Source organism: Hyperoodon ampullatus (genome assembly GCF_949752795.1).
Source record: "Hyperoodon ampullatus genome assembly, chromosome: 12".
NCBI classification, from domain to species: domain Eukaryota; kingdom Metazoa; phylum Chordata; class Mammalia; order Artiodactyla; family Ziphiidae; genus Hyperoodon; species Hyperoodon ampullatus.
In genome coordinates, this window is record NC_136925.1 from 11832812 (window position 1) to 11849572 (window position 16761).

Here is a 16761-nt window from a genome sequence, read left to right on the forward strand (position 1 = left end):
GGTCTAATTGGGAGCAGTAATTGTTGGAATTAATCATTTGGTTTTCCGGAAGGAGCTCATAATAGAGGACCTCCTTCCAATCCCACCATATGCACAGCATCACCTTCTCTGGATGAAGACCTGCCTTTAGTGTGGTTGGTTGTGGTTCATTTCCCTTGCCCCACGATCTCTTCCGTTCCACATTATTGTACAGTGTCCACTTTTCATCGCCCGTCACCATTTGTTTTAAAAACGGAAACTTTTCATTACATTTCAATAGAGAATTGCATGCGGAAATATGGTCAAGAAGGTTTTTTTCTCTTAACTTATATGGAACCCAAACGTCAAAGCGATAAACATAACCATGCTGGTGCAAATGATTTTCAACAATTGATTTGGATATTTTGAGTATGTCAGCTATCTCCCGCGTGGTATAATATTGATTGTTCTCAATTAATGTCTCGATGTGATCACTCTCAACTTCAACTGGTCTACCCGATCATGGAGCATCATCCAGTGAGAAATCTCCAGCACGAAACTTCTCAAACCACTTTTGACATGTTCGATCAGTCACAGCACCTTCTCCATACACTGCCCAAATCGTTTTTTGTGTTTCAGTTGCGTTTTTACCTTTCTTGAAATAATAAAGCATAATATGCCGAAAATGTTGCTTTTTTCTTCCATATTCAATATTAAAATGGCTACACAAAAATTCACCAATTTTGATGCCTTTTTTTTAAATGCACGCTTATGTGACAGCTGTCACATACAACCTAACAAAATTGTTTCGAATGAAGTTAAAGACAACTAAGCAGAGCCATCTTCTGGAAAAAACTGAACGAAACTTTTGGCCAACCCAGTACATCAGCTATTAAAAATGGTTCATTCTAGTCTTGAAAAAAAATCACCAACTTCACATAAAATTTAAAGTGGTAGGGAGATTATGATCTTTAATTCTTTAACTCCTCTCCTAACCATAAATTCTCCTTCACATACAGAGTTAAAAAGGGATGTAAGAGGAGTTTAAATTCTTGGCCCTTCAGCCAAATAAAATAGTAATAAATGGCTGGAGTGGGAGAAGAGAAATTGAAGAGATTTCTTTCTGAGAATTGGTGCTGGTCTATGAACTCCCACCTCTAACTCCAAGAAGTGATGTGTGTGTGGAAGGCTGAGGTGACATGTTACCATCTAATCCCTAGCCTAGTAAGGGAGGCCTCGAGGGAACTACTTAGGAAATCTGACATATGGTCCTTGCATCTGAGAGAGGGCTGGTAGCCAACTTAGGCATGGGAGAACTTCAGCCGACTCTGGAGTTCGGCTGACTCCCTCTGGGATATCCAAGAAGGGCTGAGAGCTTTAATATGAGAACTAGGACAAGGCAGCTACATTGGGAATAGCCTGCGCTCTCAAAGGTTATTGGTGCAAGCCATACGGATCATGTGGTGTACAGGGGATTTGGGTGGTGTTGGAGAAGGGGGAAAACTGGCCTGCCGTTGTCTTAAATCTCTCCTCCAAGCCAGCGGGCCTTCAGGAGAGGATTAGGAGACCTTAGCAGAAAGAGGCAGAAGTTTAAGTGACCACAGTATGCCCTGCAGCAAGTGAGGGAATTCTAAGTGGCTAGTTGGACTAGAGATATCTCTAGTCACTTTGAGGAAACTATAGGAGAGAGGCCTCCCCAGAAGTGAATGGCCCACAGGAGAAAAGGTCACATTCAAACACTCGCAAGTTCAGAGAGCAGGAAACCACCTTGGATGGTACAATTCACAGTAAAACTCTCTTCTCGATTTTCTCCTTCCCCCCTCATTTTGCCCTTCCCTTCCCTTCAGCAGGATTCCAGCCCGAAACAGGTCGGGGGTAACATAACCACATAATGCTTTGTCAAGAGATGTGGACTTCATCCATAAAGTTGCGTTGTGACTACAAATACGTTTGCTCAATTCAGTGGTTAACGATGTACCCACGCTCCATGGACCCAGGCAAGCCACCCGGAACCATTCCGTGGGCTTCACTATGGGCCTATGGCGGTACCTTGCTCACTTATTTATGAACATCACGAGAAGCTGCGATTTCATTCTGATATGTTCACAAAGTCAAGTACGTTTAGGGTATAAAGTCATCATGGAAATTTACAGGCATGTAGAGATCTAAATATAAAGGCCATAACATCACATGATAAGGCAGCGTCCAGCCCAGCAGCTACTCAGGCTGGGCCCCGGTGCCAGCAAATCAGAAGGTCATTTGGGCAGCTGGGAAACGTTCCCTTCATTGTCCGCCATTCCTGCAACCTGGGGAGGACTTCTGCCTTGGACACTAGGGAGCCTCTTCCTTTACAGCGGCAGTGGAAGCCCCCAAGGCGGCCGAGCTCTGCAGAAACAACGGCTGCGGCGCGCGTGCGCTCCTTGCTTTTCCGGTTCAGCAGCCAGGACCTACTTAAGTATTCCACAATGGTGACGTGACCGGGAGGACACGCCCCTCAGAGCCCCGCCCCGCAGCCGGCAGCGCGTGACGTCACGGCGTCCCGGACGCGCCCCGCCCCCGGACGCTCGTCGCCAGGGGCCGCTCGCGGGCCCGGTCTCCTAGGCAACCAGGCGCTCCGCCCCTCAACCCGTTTAACCTTTAGGGTACGCGGGGCCGCGCTCAGCGCTGGCTCCGTTCTCCTCTCCCTTTACCCCCTTCGCCGGGGTTGTCCCGGCCGGAAGCGAAGATGGCGGTGGCGGCGGTAGGCGCGGCGTCAGCCGAGCTGGTGATCGGCTGGTGTATCTTCGGCCTCCTGCTCCTGGTAGGGGAGACGCTTGGAGTTCCCCAGGGCCTGGACGGGGGAGGGGGCAGCCCCGCCGTTGGCCTCCGGGGCCGGGACTCTCCTCGCCCCGCCGCGCCCGCCCCTGCGGGGGCTGCGGGGGCCCTGGTCGGGGCCGCGGTGAGGGGCGCGCCGGCCCCTCGTTGCCCGCGCGGGGTGGTTCCCCCGGCTGGTGGCTGCGTCCTTACTCGGACTCCGCGCTGGCGCACCTGGGTATGGGGGCCCGGGGAGAGGAGAGGCCCTGGGAGCCGGGAGCACCCGCCTCCGCTAGTCCCGTGGGCGGCGCGTCGTTGCCCCGGGAGGGGGGTGTCTCTGCCCCTCTGAGTGGTGCACCTTGTCCCTTCCCTTAGGATGGGAGTCTGCAGCCTTCTCTTCCCATTGTGAGACCCTGCCTTGGTGGCGTGCGGTGTTTGTTCTGACGCCGGGTTTCGCGTTCTTTCCAGGTCTCTGATGGGCGAAAACCTGTGCAGGGCGGAGCTGGGGCCCCGGTCACTGCCCGTGTCAGGGTCTGTGTACCCACCTGTCTGACTTTAGGTGCCTCCTTCCCAGCCCCCTGGTTCCTGCTTCTCCACTGAGCAAAACGTGGGCCTTAATGGGCCAAATGGCCTAGGTTGTACTTCCCTAACCCATATTAAAACCCTTTTATTTGGGAATTCAGTTTATTTCTCTTCGTACCCTTCCCCAGTCTCACTCTTCCCTCGTGGTCTCCAGCCCATCCTGTTGTTGCTTCAACAGGACAACTATCTGCCCCAAAGTATTTTGCCACTTTTCATTAGGAAAACAACAAAATCAAACCAAAAAACTGTTTACTTCACTTGTTGAAATCAAGACTTGTCTCATTTTACTTCACTTTCTTGATTCCACTACCGTGTCTGCAACCTCTGTGTTATATAGTCTGTTTTTCCAGTAAGTGTTGACGCGGAAACTACTCTCCCCTCCAAAGTGCGAAAACTTGAAAAGGCTTCTCTCTCTTTTTTTTTTTTTTGCGGTACGCGGGCCTCTCACTGTTGTGGCCTCTCCCGTTGTGGAGCACAGGCTCCGGACGCGCAGGCTCAGCGGCCATGGCTCACGGGCCCAGCAGCTCCGCGGCATGTGGGATCTTCCCGGACCGGGGCACGAACCCGTGTCCCCTGCATCGGCAGGCGGACTCTCACCCACTGCGCCACCAGGGAAGCCCCGAAAAGGCTTCTCTTGTTGCCTTTACCCCTCGCCCGGAAAGTAATAATGCCTTTACCCCGGAACACACTTTATTCTGCTTGGAGAAAAGTGGAAACCGTGAAGGTTGGCAGTGGTTTCCAAAGCCTGTGCTTGGAGAGTTCACTGGCTTTTCCATACCCTCGTATTCACTTGACTTTGTAGGGGAGCAAAATTTGGCGCCCCAAAATGGCTCTCTGGCTTGATGGCTAGTTCAGGCTGATTATATGTAGGAAACAGAAGACTCGGGAAATCTTTCTTTTTTACCTCTGTCTTAGCTGCTGGGAGAATTTTAGGTAAGGGGCTTGTTTCCAAAATAGAGGCATCACCTGAGATATCTGCAGAGGATGTGGGCTAGGCGTGATGGTGGTGGTGGTGCTCCGCTGGGCCTAGATATCCGAGTCCCTCTGTCCTGTTGTGTCTGCCTGGCCCAGCAAAAGTGTATTTGCCAACCTTTTGCTTTCCATCTGCATGTGAATTGCCTTCCTCCTTGTCGAAGTCCCAAACCACCCCCCGCCAGGATCCTCTGTCTATAGCTGAAAGTGGTATTTAAGGTGAGGGCTTTGGCCATTTTGGCGAGTTTTCTTGGGTATCTCCCTTGTATACATGTTCTCAAGCGTTTGTTTGATTTTCTCCTGTTGATCTATCCCATGCCAATTTAATTGTTAGACCAGTCAGAAGAACTGAAGAACGAAAGGTGCATTTCTTCCTTCCTGACAGTTAGAGGAAAACAAAGGAGCATGTAACCTGTATCAAAGTCCAGGGGAGAGTCTCTTGGCAGTTATCAGTGAAAAACATGTAAGGTACAGCAGTTGTGCTGTCAATTGTAGGAGGATGCAAACAAAACAGAATGTGGCCTTTAGGAGGGCCTGAAGATAGGTGGGGAAACAAAAATTCTTGTAACAGGTTATTTTAAGTACTGAAAACCAAAGTATGGTTTTATGAATTAAATAGGACTTCAGAGAATAGAGAACAATATTGGGAGAAAGTGGAATTGAGGCAAACTTTGGGCAGGTAATGAAGGGAAGCCATTGAAGTTGGTGATATTACAGTGGGAACAAGATAAAATGAGAAGGGAATTAAAGGTCTGAAATTAGATGTGGGAGTAGAAAGAAGTTAGTAATGAGGGCCATTGTTTAATTTTCGGCAAGTCTCTTTAGTTCCTGGATTATTAGAAGAGAGCTGAATTCTCATGTCTGCTTCTGCATTCAGCCTTTTCAGAGGTTATTTTGGTTGAAGTATGTGAAGTTTTAGTGACATGCAGTTGGAAGCAGAGTATCTTTTAGGTCACTGGGGACCTTGTTCTATAATACTACACCAAAACTCAGTAAGTCGAAGCTTCTTAATATGAAATACGGATTCTGAAACCCTATCAATGGACTTTCGTTCAGTTGTATTAAAGTCCACGTTGTACTTTGAACGGATCTTTCCCCATGCGTGGTTTTATAATGTGATGCATTTGATCATTTAGAAGATACTGGTTCACTGAGTTATGCAGACCTTCCAAATATGGATACCTTTCATTATATAAATCAAAATATCACATTCATCAGTGTCACTACTGATCTTTTCAGAAGAAATGTCTCAGAAATAAGTATTGAGAATTGTCAAGCTCACAGTTTGGTTTATTTTATAATGTAGTAACTATTGATAGATTTGCTACAGAGTCCAAGCTCGCTCTGCTCGCCGCGTGACAGGCCAATGAACCTGAGACGAGGTGTGCAAATACGACTTTAACTCGGAAAGCCGGCAGACCGAGAAGATGGCAGACTAGTGTCTCTGAAAAACCATCTTATGGGGTCTGGATGCCAGTTTCTTCTGCAGAATCAGAGAGGGAGAGGTGGTGAGGAAGTAGTAGTAAAAGGGCCATCAGTCTTGCAAAACACTTCCTGGAATGACCAGCCTCGGAGAGGAGGGGGTGTGTTAGTTTCTTTTTCCTTGCAGCCATTCACAGGCAGGCGGGTTCCCTGAGGCAGGCCATTAGGTATGGTTATAATAACAAAAGCAACGAAAAGCAAAGGTTAAAGTCAAAGAAACAGATCCAACGTGGAGTCCGATTTAGCTCTTCCCTGTTACAGATTTAACCTGTAAACAACTGTTTGGGGTTCTGTTTTAAAACTGTAAAGGGATCTTGAGACCAAAAAGTTTGGGAACCTCTGGCTTAACTATCTTGCCTGCGTTGCCCTTTCCCTGCCTGTTATTGGCAAACTCCTTCCTTTGCAGTAATACGTGTCACGCTGAACTTTGTAAAAGTGCACATCTCCTTGAAGTCCAACAAAAAATTTATTGAGCACTTTGTGTCAGGTACGGCTAAGGATAGAAAGAAAAGGCTCATCTTCCAGTGACTTCCAAAATAATTGGGGAATGTTTTAAATATCTGTGAATTAATTTAGAAACAAACCCATTAAATATTAATATAAGTAACATTTTATGAAAGAATATTTTCCAGAACAAAAAGAAATTAGTAGGTTGTTAAGCTGGAATTTGAATGAAGGTCTTCTTTCTCCCTTTCTCTCTCTCTCTCTCTCTCTCTCTCTCTCTCTCTCTCTCTCTCCCCCCCCTTCCTCCCTCCCTCCCTCCCTCTCTCTCTGTCTTTCTCTCTTTCTCTCCCTTCCTTCCTTCCTCCCTTCCTTCCTCTCTCCCTCCCTCCCTCCCTTTCCTCTGTTTCTTTCTCTCCAACAACCAGGTTCCCAGGAGCACATTCTCCTTTTCACCTTATTTTTCCCTGCTATTCTGATACCAACTGAAATGTTAATAATGTAAAGGAATTATATGCAACAACTTGGATGGATTTCCGATTCATTATGCTAAGTGAAAGAAGCCAGACTCAAAAGACATACTGTATAAGGACATGATGACATTCTAGGAAAAGCAGAAGGTATGGGGACAGATAACAGATAGTGCTTGTCGAGGGCTGGGGAGTACAGAGACAGGTTAACTCTGGAGTGGCAAAGGGGGTTTTTCTGCGGTGATGGAACTGTGATTATATCTTGACTGTGGTTGAAGAATTTGGAAACTGGAACTAGTTAGGTGGTGCTTAGGTTAGTTAGGTGGTGCTTAGTTCAGTTCTGGTTCCTGAACTAGAAGGGAAGTAACGTTACATGAAAAACTGGGTTTGCCTGTTGATGGGTGTTGAACCAAAAGACACAACCAGGCCAAAGGGCAGGAGTAGGGAGACCACTGGGAATCTTTCCCAAAGCAGTGTCTCCTCAACAGCAAGATTGGGGCAGTTTTAAGCTAAGGGTGTATGCATATTATTAAGGGGCTTGAGCAGAGGAATAGAACTGGGGCAGAGGTCCACAGAGTCCAAGCTTTAATTGATTGAAGTCACTAGGGTCAGAAAAGGTCAACATCATCACCCCTTAGGTTCCAGTTGATCTAGTGGTTGAGCGCCTGAGGCGGGGTTAAATTCTGCAGAACAGCTCAAGAAAGTGCTTCAGGCTAACCTTTACCACCATTGAAACAGAATTGGGAGTTTACAACTGATTTATTATCTTTACTGTTGTTACTTCTCTCACCTGATAAGTCTTTTGTTCCTTTAAGATCTTTAATTACTGAGACCCATTCAAGCCTGTGCGCTGTAGCCAGGCTTAGATCACTAAATGGCTTGGGCCAGAAGTGGCTTCTCTTATGTCAAGAAGGCCATGCCTGGTTCTCTTTCTCTAGGGAATCCCCGCCTTATCTGCTTACTGTGAAAGTTAAATCTGTTGAAAAGCATGAAATGCCAAAACTAAGCTTGTGTCCCAGGGCTTTGATAGAGCTTAGTTAACACCCTGGTTTTCAGGTTCGCCTCAGATTGGAATCCTCAGGCATTTGAAGTGCTGAGGCCTGTAGGAGCCTCACTCTCTGATTGAAGTGGTTTGCGTGGTGGGTGTACAGGTAGGTATTTAAGTTTTTACCCAGGGGATTCTAACACAGCCAAGGTTGAGAATCACTGATTCAGGATCTGTCTGCTTCCCCTAGGATTAGGGCGGAGGTTCTGCAAGTGTAGTCCTTGGACCAGCATCAGCCTCACCTGGGAACTTGTGAGAAACGCGGGTTTTCTGGACCTTCTCCAGACCTGTTGGATCTGGAACTCTGTGCCTTAGCAGCCCTCCAGGGGATTCTGATTCTGGAATCTAAAGTTAGAGGATTGCGAGAGTACAGTCCTATACCCTCTGTTAGTTTCTAGGAAGATGGTGATGACTCTTAAGGGTACCTTGTTGAGATGTCAACCTCAGTACCTCTGAGTGTACTTTTTCCCTGAAAAGTTCCTTGCAGTGCACGTGCATCCATTTTCAGTGTTCACTTTTCTTCATTTAATGCCCTTTGAAATGTGAATTATACTATAATGTGTCAGTTGCATGGTGATGATTGGCAGTTAATCTTTAGTTGAATGGTACTCTTGAACTGTCATAATGGGACAGAAGTTAATTTTAATTCAAGTGGTATTCTGTGATGCTTCAGCAGTAGGAGTAGAATAGAATAACTTCTAGTCATGTCTTCTTTAGGTTGGGAAGATCTATAGGGAAAAGTATTCAGAGCTAGTTAGAACTGTAATGTTGTGTGAAACCATGAACGGTTATACTGTGTTCAGTGAGGAAATATGTAACTGAGCACTGTTATTTACAACTTTTGCTTGTTTTTTTTTTGGTGTCTTGGCACCCAAGTGAAGTTATACTGCTTTCATGAGCTCGGCTTTGAAAGTTATAAATCTTGAATAAATTTATAGGGGGTAGTGGATGTTGCTTGCACATCCGGAAGAATCGCTACTTGACATAATGTTTCCCATTGGGAACTTCCAAACACAGACTAAAATCAGTTTTAGAGAATACATAGGGCAGTAACAAAACATTTCTTTCTGTTCTATTCCAGGCTATTTTGGCATTTTGCTGGATATATGTTCGTAAATATCAAAGTCAGCGGGAAAGTGAAGTTGTCTCCACCATAACAGCGATCTTTTCTCTGGCGATTGCTCTTATCACATCAGCACTTCTACCCGTGGATATATTTTTGGTTTCCTACATGAAAAACCAAAATGGTACATTTAAGGTAATTATCATCATACTATGGGGATTTTTCCCTTTCATCTTCTTGGCAATTAAGTATTTACTGAAATGTTTAGCAGTGCAGTGTATGTAGTGTTTTATTGTCGTTTCTGGGAATAAGCGAGAATGGAAATGCACATAGAGGCCGAGTATGTGACAACTACATGGAACAGACTGTTCGCTGACTTACAACCATCCAAGTGTGAAGAATGCCTTTTGTTAATCGGAAAATGTGCTAAGTAATCATAATAGGGTTATTTTTGTGCCTCTTGCAGCTCCCTTGAAATCTGTTTGACTTGATCTGCGTCAATGCAGTACATAGATAATTTAGAAGGGATTTTGTTAGTGGCAGATTAGGGTCTTCATCTCTATGTCTTACTGAGTACTGTGAGTCACTGTGATGTAGGCTGCGGATTATCAGACCTGAGTCCTAATCTTGATTCTCACTGTCTAACTTGTGTCTTTGGCCCAACTGAACTTTTCTGGACTTCAAGTTCCTCATTTTTAAAATGCATGGTGTTGGACTGGAAAATTTCTGAGATCCTTTTCAATTATGCAAGTTACTTTTACATTTCTTATTAGCGTAACCTTCTGTGAGGCAGGAACTGTGTCTTGTTTGTTTCTGTATGCCCAGGGTCTGACAAGCAGTAGGCACTTAAATATTTGAATGAAATATTATTTCAGTTATCTTAGTAATGCATGGTTCCAAAATAAGTTCCTGAATTGGGCCAACTGGGCTGAAATGATTTGATAATTTTTTGTAGTTAGGTTTGGATAGATTCTGAGTGCTGTGAAAACTACAGTTATTTTTTGTAGGTCAGTCATTCAGTTAGCGAGTATCAATTGACCACTTAGTATGTGCTATCCACTGTACAGAGATAGTAACTAACGTTGAGTATTTACTGTGTGTCAGACCCTTTCCTAAATGGTTTACCTGTCTTCCCGCCATTAATGTCCCAACAACCCTATGAGGTAGATAGTGTTTATCCATGTTTTTATGGGTGGGAAGCCGGGATTCAGAGAAGTGACGTCACTCATCTCGGGTCTTGGGGTTTGTAACTGCTGTTGCTGGGGTTTGAAGTTCTGCAGTCCGGCTCCAAGACTCTTTGCTCACTGGGATCTGGATCTGTACCTCTATCTATATCTGTCCATCTGATACAGTGGAAGTAGTGTTATCCCTTGTATAATTGTTGTTTGAGTAGGAGATTTTTTAAGTTTTAAATTTAGAATATTTGATCTGTTTAGATTTTGTGGGATTATGTTTGCATCTTGAAATTTCTAAAGTAAGTATTTTCATGAAATTATGAACTTCCCCTTAGCTTATGTAGTTGTTCTGGGACCATGCTTAATTTAGTAGTCACTTTCTGGGTACTAGTTTTTTGTTTTACTTTTGTTTTTTTTTAATCCGTGAGATTGCATTTATACTTGTTTAAACAAGACTTCAGGAATTCACCCACCTAAAGAAGCAAAAGTATTACCCATAAAAACTTAAGGCATTTATTTTATTAATAATATGCCCCAAAAGAGAAGAAAATGTATAACTGTAGTTAATGTGCTTATTTTATGGTTGTTAAATCTGAATGTGCACCAATAATTAGAAGGGAAAAATTCCATGTTAGTGTTTTTTTCCCCCAATTAAAAAAAAATGTTTTCTTTCATTATTGAGGGATTATTTATTCAGCAATTGTATGTTCTTTTTTTTTTCCTGCTGTTCATTTACTTAGTTGTCTCTATTTAGTTCTGTTTGTTTTTAGCTAACTCAGCTTAATGTACCAGTTTTTGCCCAATACTTTGATGCCTTTCTTGATATTTTAAACATTCTTTGTTTCCCTTTCTGTCTTTTTCTGGGAGGGCTGGATGGGGGACTAGTGAAATTCATAAGAGTTGTCATTTGAATCTGGCATGTGCTAACACTCAAAGGAGAACTGAAAAGACTTTCAAAGGACACTTCCCCAGTAAACCGTAGCGAGTATTTTCTCCAAAATGTTATTAATGAATTCTCTTGAGATGCTTAGTGAAAGACAAGAATAGGTATTTAAGAACTGGTTTTCAGACTTCATGCCGCAGCTGTAAATTTAGCTGTCTTCGGGTAGAAGTGTCCACAGTGTCTTTAATCGCTTCTGTCCTTATTAGTCAGGATGAATGTGCAAGTTGACGTTGTTTTCCATGATGAATTATGTTGTATCCTAAGTTTTACAATGTGCATTTCTTATTCCTAAATGAATATAAGTATTGTCTAACTTTCTCCATTTCCACCTCAAATATTGAAGCCTCTAAACCGATTAGGGACCTGCTTAAAAGGTATAATTGTTTGGAAACTCGAGATATCAAGGACTGCTGACATTTGGCTTAGGAACTGAGGGTGCCAGGCAGGCAATCAACATACTTTCTCTTTTTTGTCTTATTTGCCCTCCTAGCTGTTTCTGCCTTCTTTTGGCCAAGGGTGTATTGTAATAATGTCTGAACTGTTTCCATTCACCTTTTTTTAAACACATGGCACTATGAATAATTTCAGCCAGATAACTTCTTTGTTTCTAGTTTTTGTGAAATAATTAACTTTATAGATTAAAGGGAAAAAAACCCTAAAAGTCTAGTCAGAAGTGTTCTATTATAGTGTCTAGTTGACCAATAACTTTAGCTAGTGATATACACAAAGTATACCAATCAAAAAGATCAGAAATGGCCACTAACGTGAACAAATATTCTTTATTTTATACAGTGTGTAAAATTAAAATAAAATCAGTATTTAAGATATGGCATTGCAACATCGCAGCATTTGTTTTGGTAGCTAAGATATTCACCTCCTCCTTCCGTCCATCAATGGTTAGTCTCCTCATGGCCCATAGTTAGGAGATGTCTGGGTTGAACTCCACTACTACCTCATTCCTACTCTCACATGCTGGTAATTTCATCTTAGAACTCTGTACTCTTTGCTACACATTAAATATATTCATGCACTTAATATTTACTAAGTATGAAATGTGTACCTGACAGATGTGGATGCTAGAGATGAACGATTACAACCAATGAGGCCGCTGCTCTCAGGGAGCTTACATTCTGTGCGAGCAGACCAACAGTCAACACACAGAACAAGCTCGCTTCCTCGTGCTCACTTCTGTGAGGATGCAGAACAGAGCGATGTGAGGGTCAGCTTGGCTGTGGGTGTTGAGGCAGGAGAACGGGCCGAGGAGGACCAGGCTGCCGGCGGTCCTGGAGGTGGGAACTGAGCGAGGGCCGCCTCAGGGAGAAGCAGCAGCAGGTACAGAGGCCCTTAGGCAGACACGATTTTGGCCCGTTTGGCCGAGGTGTGGCATTGGGGGCTGAGCTTTGCTGCGAGCTGAGATGAAGAAGAAGGTGGGGACAGATTGTTGGTGACTTTTCGGCCATGTTAATGGGTTTAGATTTTCTTCCAAGGGCAATGGGAAGTTAGTGAAGGTAAAAAATAAAGGTGATGTGGGTTAGAGGGGCACTAGTGGAGAAAAGTGATTAAAAGCGGTATGGATTGTGGAGCTAGAACTGCTTGGATTGGCTGATGGATTAGATATGGGGGTGGAAGGAAAATGAAAACTAGAGATTAACGAAGCACTAAAGCCTAGTACACCTTAGAGAAATAGGGCAGCCTGGGGGAGTAATGAGACCTGTGTGTGCACACGGGCAAGTGAGGGATGTAGAAAAACGAGCTGTATCTTGGACAAGCTACCTTCAAGGTGCCTATCATACGTATTCAAGCGCGTATTCAAGTGCGGCATCGAACAGGGAGTTGAAGCTCCAGGGACACCTTAGGGTTGGAGAGAAGTGTCTGGAAGTCATCAGCATGTGCGTGGTATTTAGAGCTATGCACTGTCCAGCAGCTGGGGAGACCTAGTGGTCAGAGAAAGCTTGGCATGGGCCATGGATTCGAGAGCTGCATTAGTTACCTGGAGGCTGGCCCAAGGGGAGGGGCTGCAGCCTGGGAGGTGGGAAGGAAGACGAAAGAGGGGCTTCTCAGGAGAAGAATGTGTTTCAGGAAGAGGGATGCTGAGAGGTGGAGGGAGAGAGGGAGGGGAGTGACCGCGGCTCTGGTGAAGAGCAGTTTCCATGGAGCCGCGGGGCAGTGTGCGGGCCGGAAGGCGGGCGAGCAGTGACGGGATGCTGACAGCTTTTCAGGAAGCTCTGTCCTCCAGGGGAGTAGGAGGTGGGGTGGGGTGTGTTTATCTGTGGTGGAGGTGTGTCCTTTCATGGAAACTACGAGAGCGTGTGTGCTTTAGGGTTCAGTAGAGTGGGAGAGGTGTCTGGGAGGAGAGAAAGGGTGTCACTGCAGGTGCAGTGTCTTTGTGAAGGCGGAGGGGTGGGGACCCAAAGGGAAAGGGTTGGCTGTACATAGCACCGGTGCTCGGCAGAAGGAAAGGCTAGCATTCGAGTACAGATGGCGGTCGGTTCTAGACTTGGGGGTGAATTGAGTAGCTCTGTTTTGTCCTCAGATTATTTGAGAGACCTTTAAGTCAGTGTTTGTCAACCATTGGCTTCTGTGCTGGGTGACCCTTGTGAGGGCTGTCCTGTGCATCACAGGTGTTTAGCAGGTCCTGGCCTCTGCCACTCAGTGCTGGTAGCGTACAGAGCCCGCCGCCACCCTCCAGCGTCTCCAGGACATTGCCAGGTGTCCGTGGGGGGCGGAGTCACCCCTTCGTGAGAACCATTGGCCTAAGGTGAGGTTATCTGGTAAAATTAAGGAGAGTCAAGTGTGGTTTGGGGTTGGACTGAGCATTTCAGAAAGTCATCTTGAAGAATGGGAGAGGGAGTTTTACATACACGAACCGCTACCTCTTTGTTCTGTGGACTTTATATCCTTTTGCTTTCTTCTAAAATGTTTTTCTTTCGTATTCTTTACTTAGTATTAGTTCTTGTTTGCCTCACATTCCTGTGGGGCTTCTGAAGTTCCTTTTGGTCTCTACTTTGGGAGGCAGTAGCTTGTGAAATGTATCAAAGGCACAGCATTTCTCAAAATGTAGAAGAAGGAAGTTTCATACACTAAGCTCTTTTGACAGTACATCAGATACCTTGGAAGCAAGACTGTATATAAAAGCCAAATACACAAATAGTACTTCAGTGATGTTGTATATTTTACACATATTTTTGCTTTAGAATAGTAACAGTAATGCTGTCTAACTGCCACAAGATTTGGTTAAACTAAAGAACGTTGGAGGGTAAAAGATACTAAATTTCAGTGAACCTTTGGCTTTAATTACCTTCAGACTTTCTACATTTAATCTTTTTCTGAGGTTGGGGTCTTCTTCAGTTTTGAATTTTAACTTTTATGTGATTCTCAATGGATACGTTAATACCTCGTGGGGTTGTCTTGGAAGTTGGTAGTGAGCTTGTGTGAGGATAGATGTAATTATCCTCTGTTCCAAAAAACCTTCAAGTTTGAAAAATCTTTTAAAATGTCTGTTTTGATGTATAAACAATCACTAAAGAAGCACAGCTTTTGGGAGTGGAAGCTTTGGTTGTGTGTATATTCATCTGGATACTTGAGTCGTTGATGAAGAAATTTCCAACCATTGGCTAGACTTCTCCCCAGTGCTTCTCCAGTCCTGTGTGGTGAGCACTGCCTAAAGTTCTTTCCATTTTTCTGTAGTATATGTACAGTGTTTCTTTCATTACGTTTTTTAGACAAAGATTGCGTATGTTGTTAAAACTATTGGTTGCAACTTGTTCTGTTTACCCGCACTCAAAAGTACTTTATGGATATCCATATACGCCTGTATGTTTTTCAGATGACTTTTAGAATCAGCATGGCAAAACACTCTACCCACTATTGGGATTTTGATAGGCAATATATAGTTTCTATAGATTAATTTGGGGGGATTTGGTATTTACAGTCTTTTCATGTGGGAACGTGTAACTTTTCATTTATTTGGATCTTTTTTATACTCTGTAATTATTTGTTTCTTTATATAGTTAACGTAATTTTAAAATTTAGGCCATTAAGTTTTTCTTTTTTTAAAAAATTTATTTGTTTTTTATTTATTTATTTTTGGCTGAGTTGGGTCTTCGTTGCTGCGCGGGCTTTCTCTAGTTGTGGCGAGCGGGGGCCACTCTTCGTTGCGGTGCGTGGGCTTCTCATCGTGGTGGCTTCTCTTGTTGCGGAGCACGGGCTCTAGGCGCGCGGGCTTCAGTAGTTGTGGCGCGTGGGCTCAGTAGTTGTGGCTCAGGGGCTCTAGAGTGCAGGCTCAGTAATAATGGTGCTCCGCGGCATGTGGGATCTTCCTGCACCAGAGACCAAACCCTTGTCCCCTGCATTGGCAGGTGGACTCTTAACCACTGCGCCACCGGGGAAGTCCTCTTAAGTTTTTCGTAGTCTTAATTGCTATTGGAAAAATACTATTTTCATTGTGCGCTGTGTGTTAAGGTTTGCATTTGTAGTGCTAAATTTGGGCTTTCCACATTTTTGTTCTTTTAGGCATTTGTCAATTAGAAATTCATAGGTATTCATTGCTAGAGGTGTTTGTAGGTGAAAAAGGAAAAAGAAGAAAAACCTGAATTATTTTAGGAGAGTTAAATGTTTCCACTCTTCCTTAAGAGACCTTGTAAGTGGGATGTTGATACTGACTTGAGCTTTTAAAGTACTGATAGAACAAAATTGACCTGGATACAAATTTGAGCCTTGGTACTTAATCGCAATGACCAGTCACATTGACGCTCCAGGCTTAATTTTTTATATGCATACAATTAGGATAGTCAAAAAGGCTTGCTATTATACCCCAGTTCTATTTCATTAATGTATAGATTTTTTTATTTGAAAAGATTAATTAGAATTAATTTTCTATGTTAAAGTACTAAATTTAAATGACTAATTTAAAGAAAATGTGGGTTGACTGCTAAGAAGTTTATATTGACTGTTCTTTTAGGTATTTTAAAATATCTTTTTTCTAAAATACAAATCATACCTGTCACTCTGCACAAAACTGCATCACTATTTTCCGTTGCCTTTAGGACAGAGGCCAGAATACTTGGCGTGACTCACAGTCCCTCAAACCTAATGCCTTTCCCTCCCTCACTCCACCTGCTTTCTCTTCCCTTTCCAAAAGCTCTAGTCAATCTATATTTTGCTTCCTGCAGGTTTTTCAAAGTCTCCATGTATGTTCCTTCATTCTCTTCCCTCCTTCCCACTGTGTTATTCCGGCCCCAGTTTAGTGGCCCTGGCCTGTAGCTGCCTCTCCTTCACGTGCTTCCCCAGAACCATGTCGTCACGTTAGCTCAGCATTCACCTGTTGAAATTGCCTGTTTACTTGTCTGTCTGTCACTTCTTGAGGGCACAGACCATACCTGTCAGAGTCCATGATACATTTATAAGTGATATTCAATAATATTAAAATTTAAGTATAATTGTTAAGCAAATGGCTGTTTCATTAATATTTCTATTGTTTCCTTTTGATCCTAGGTCTGGGCTAACGCTAATGTCAGCAGACAGATCGAGGACACCGTATTGTACGGTTACTACAGTGAGTATATTTCTATTTCATTGCCTGTCTGGGCTGCTCGCCAAAATGTAGAATAAAGCTACATATAGACTTTTTTTTTTTTTTAATTGGAGTATAGTTGCTTTACAATGTTCTGTTAGTTTCAGCACAGTGAATCAGCTGTATGTATACATATGTCCCCTCTTGTTTGGATTTCCTTCCCATTTAGGTCACCACAGAGCGCTGAGTAGAGTTCCCTGTGCCACACAGTAGGTTCTCATTAGTTATCTGTTGTATACATTTTATTGTGTATGTGTCAGTCCCA

At 43.8% G+C, this 16761-nt stretch overlaps 1 protein-coding gene across 1 annotated transcript in view; it reads left to right on the forward strand.

Moving 5' to 3' along the window:
- The first annotated feature begins 8959 nt into the window (after positions 1-8959).
- The window catches only part of LMBRD1 (LMBR1 domain containing 1), a 103400-nt gene continuing 95598 nt past the window's right edge, over positions 8960-16761 (forward strand). Inside the window, exons 1-2 of the mRNA XM_079716773.1 lie at positions 8960-9001; positions 16418-16478. Of these exons, the coding sequence (XP_079572899.1) occupies positions 8975-9001; positions 16418-16478 (88 nt within the window). The 5' untranslated portion in view covers positions 8960-8974. The remainder of the gene's footprint in view (positions 9002-16417; positions 16479-16761) is intronic.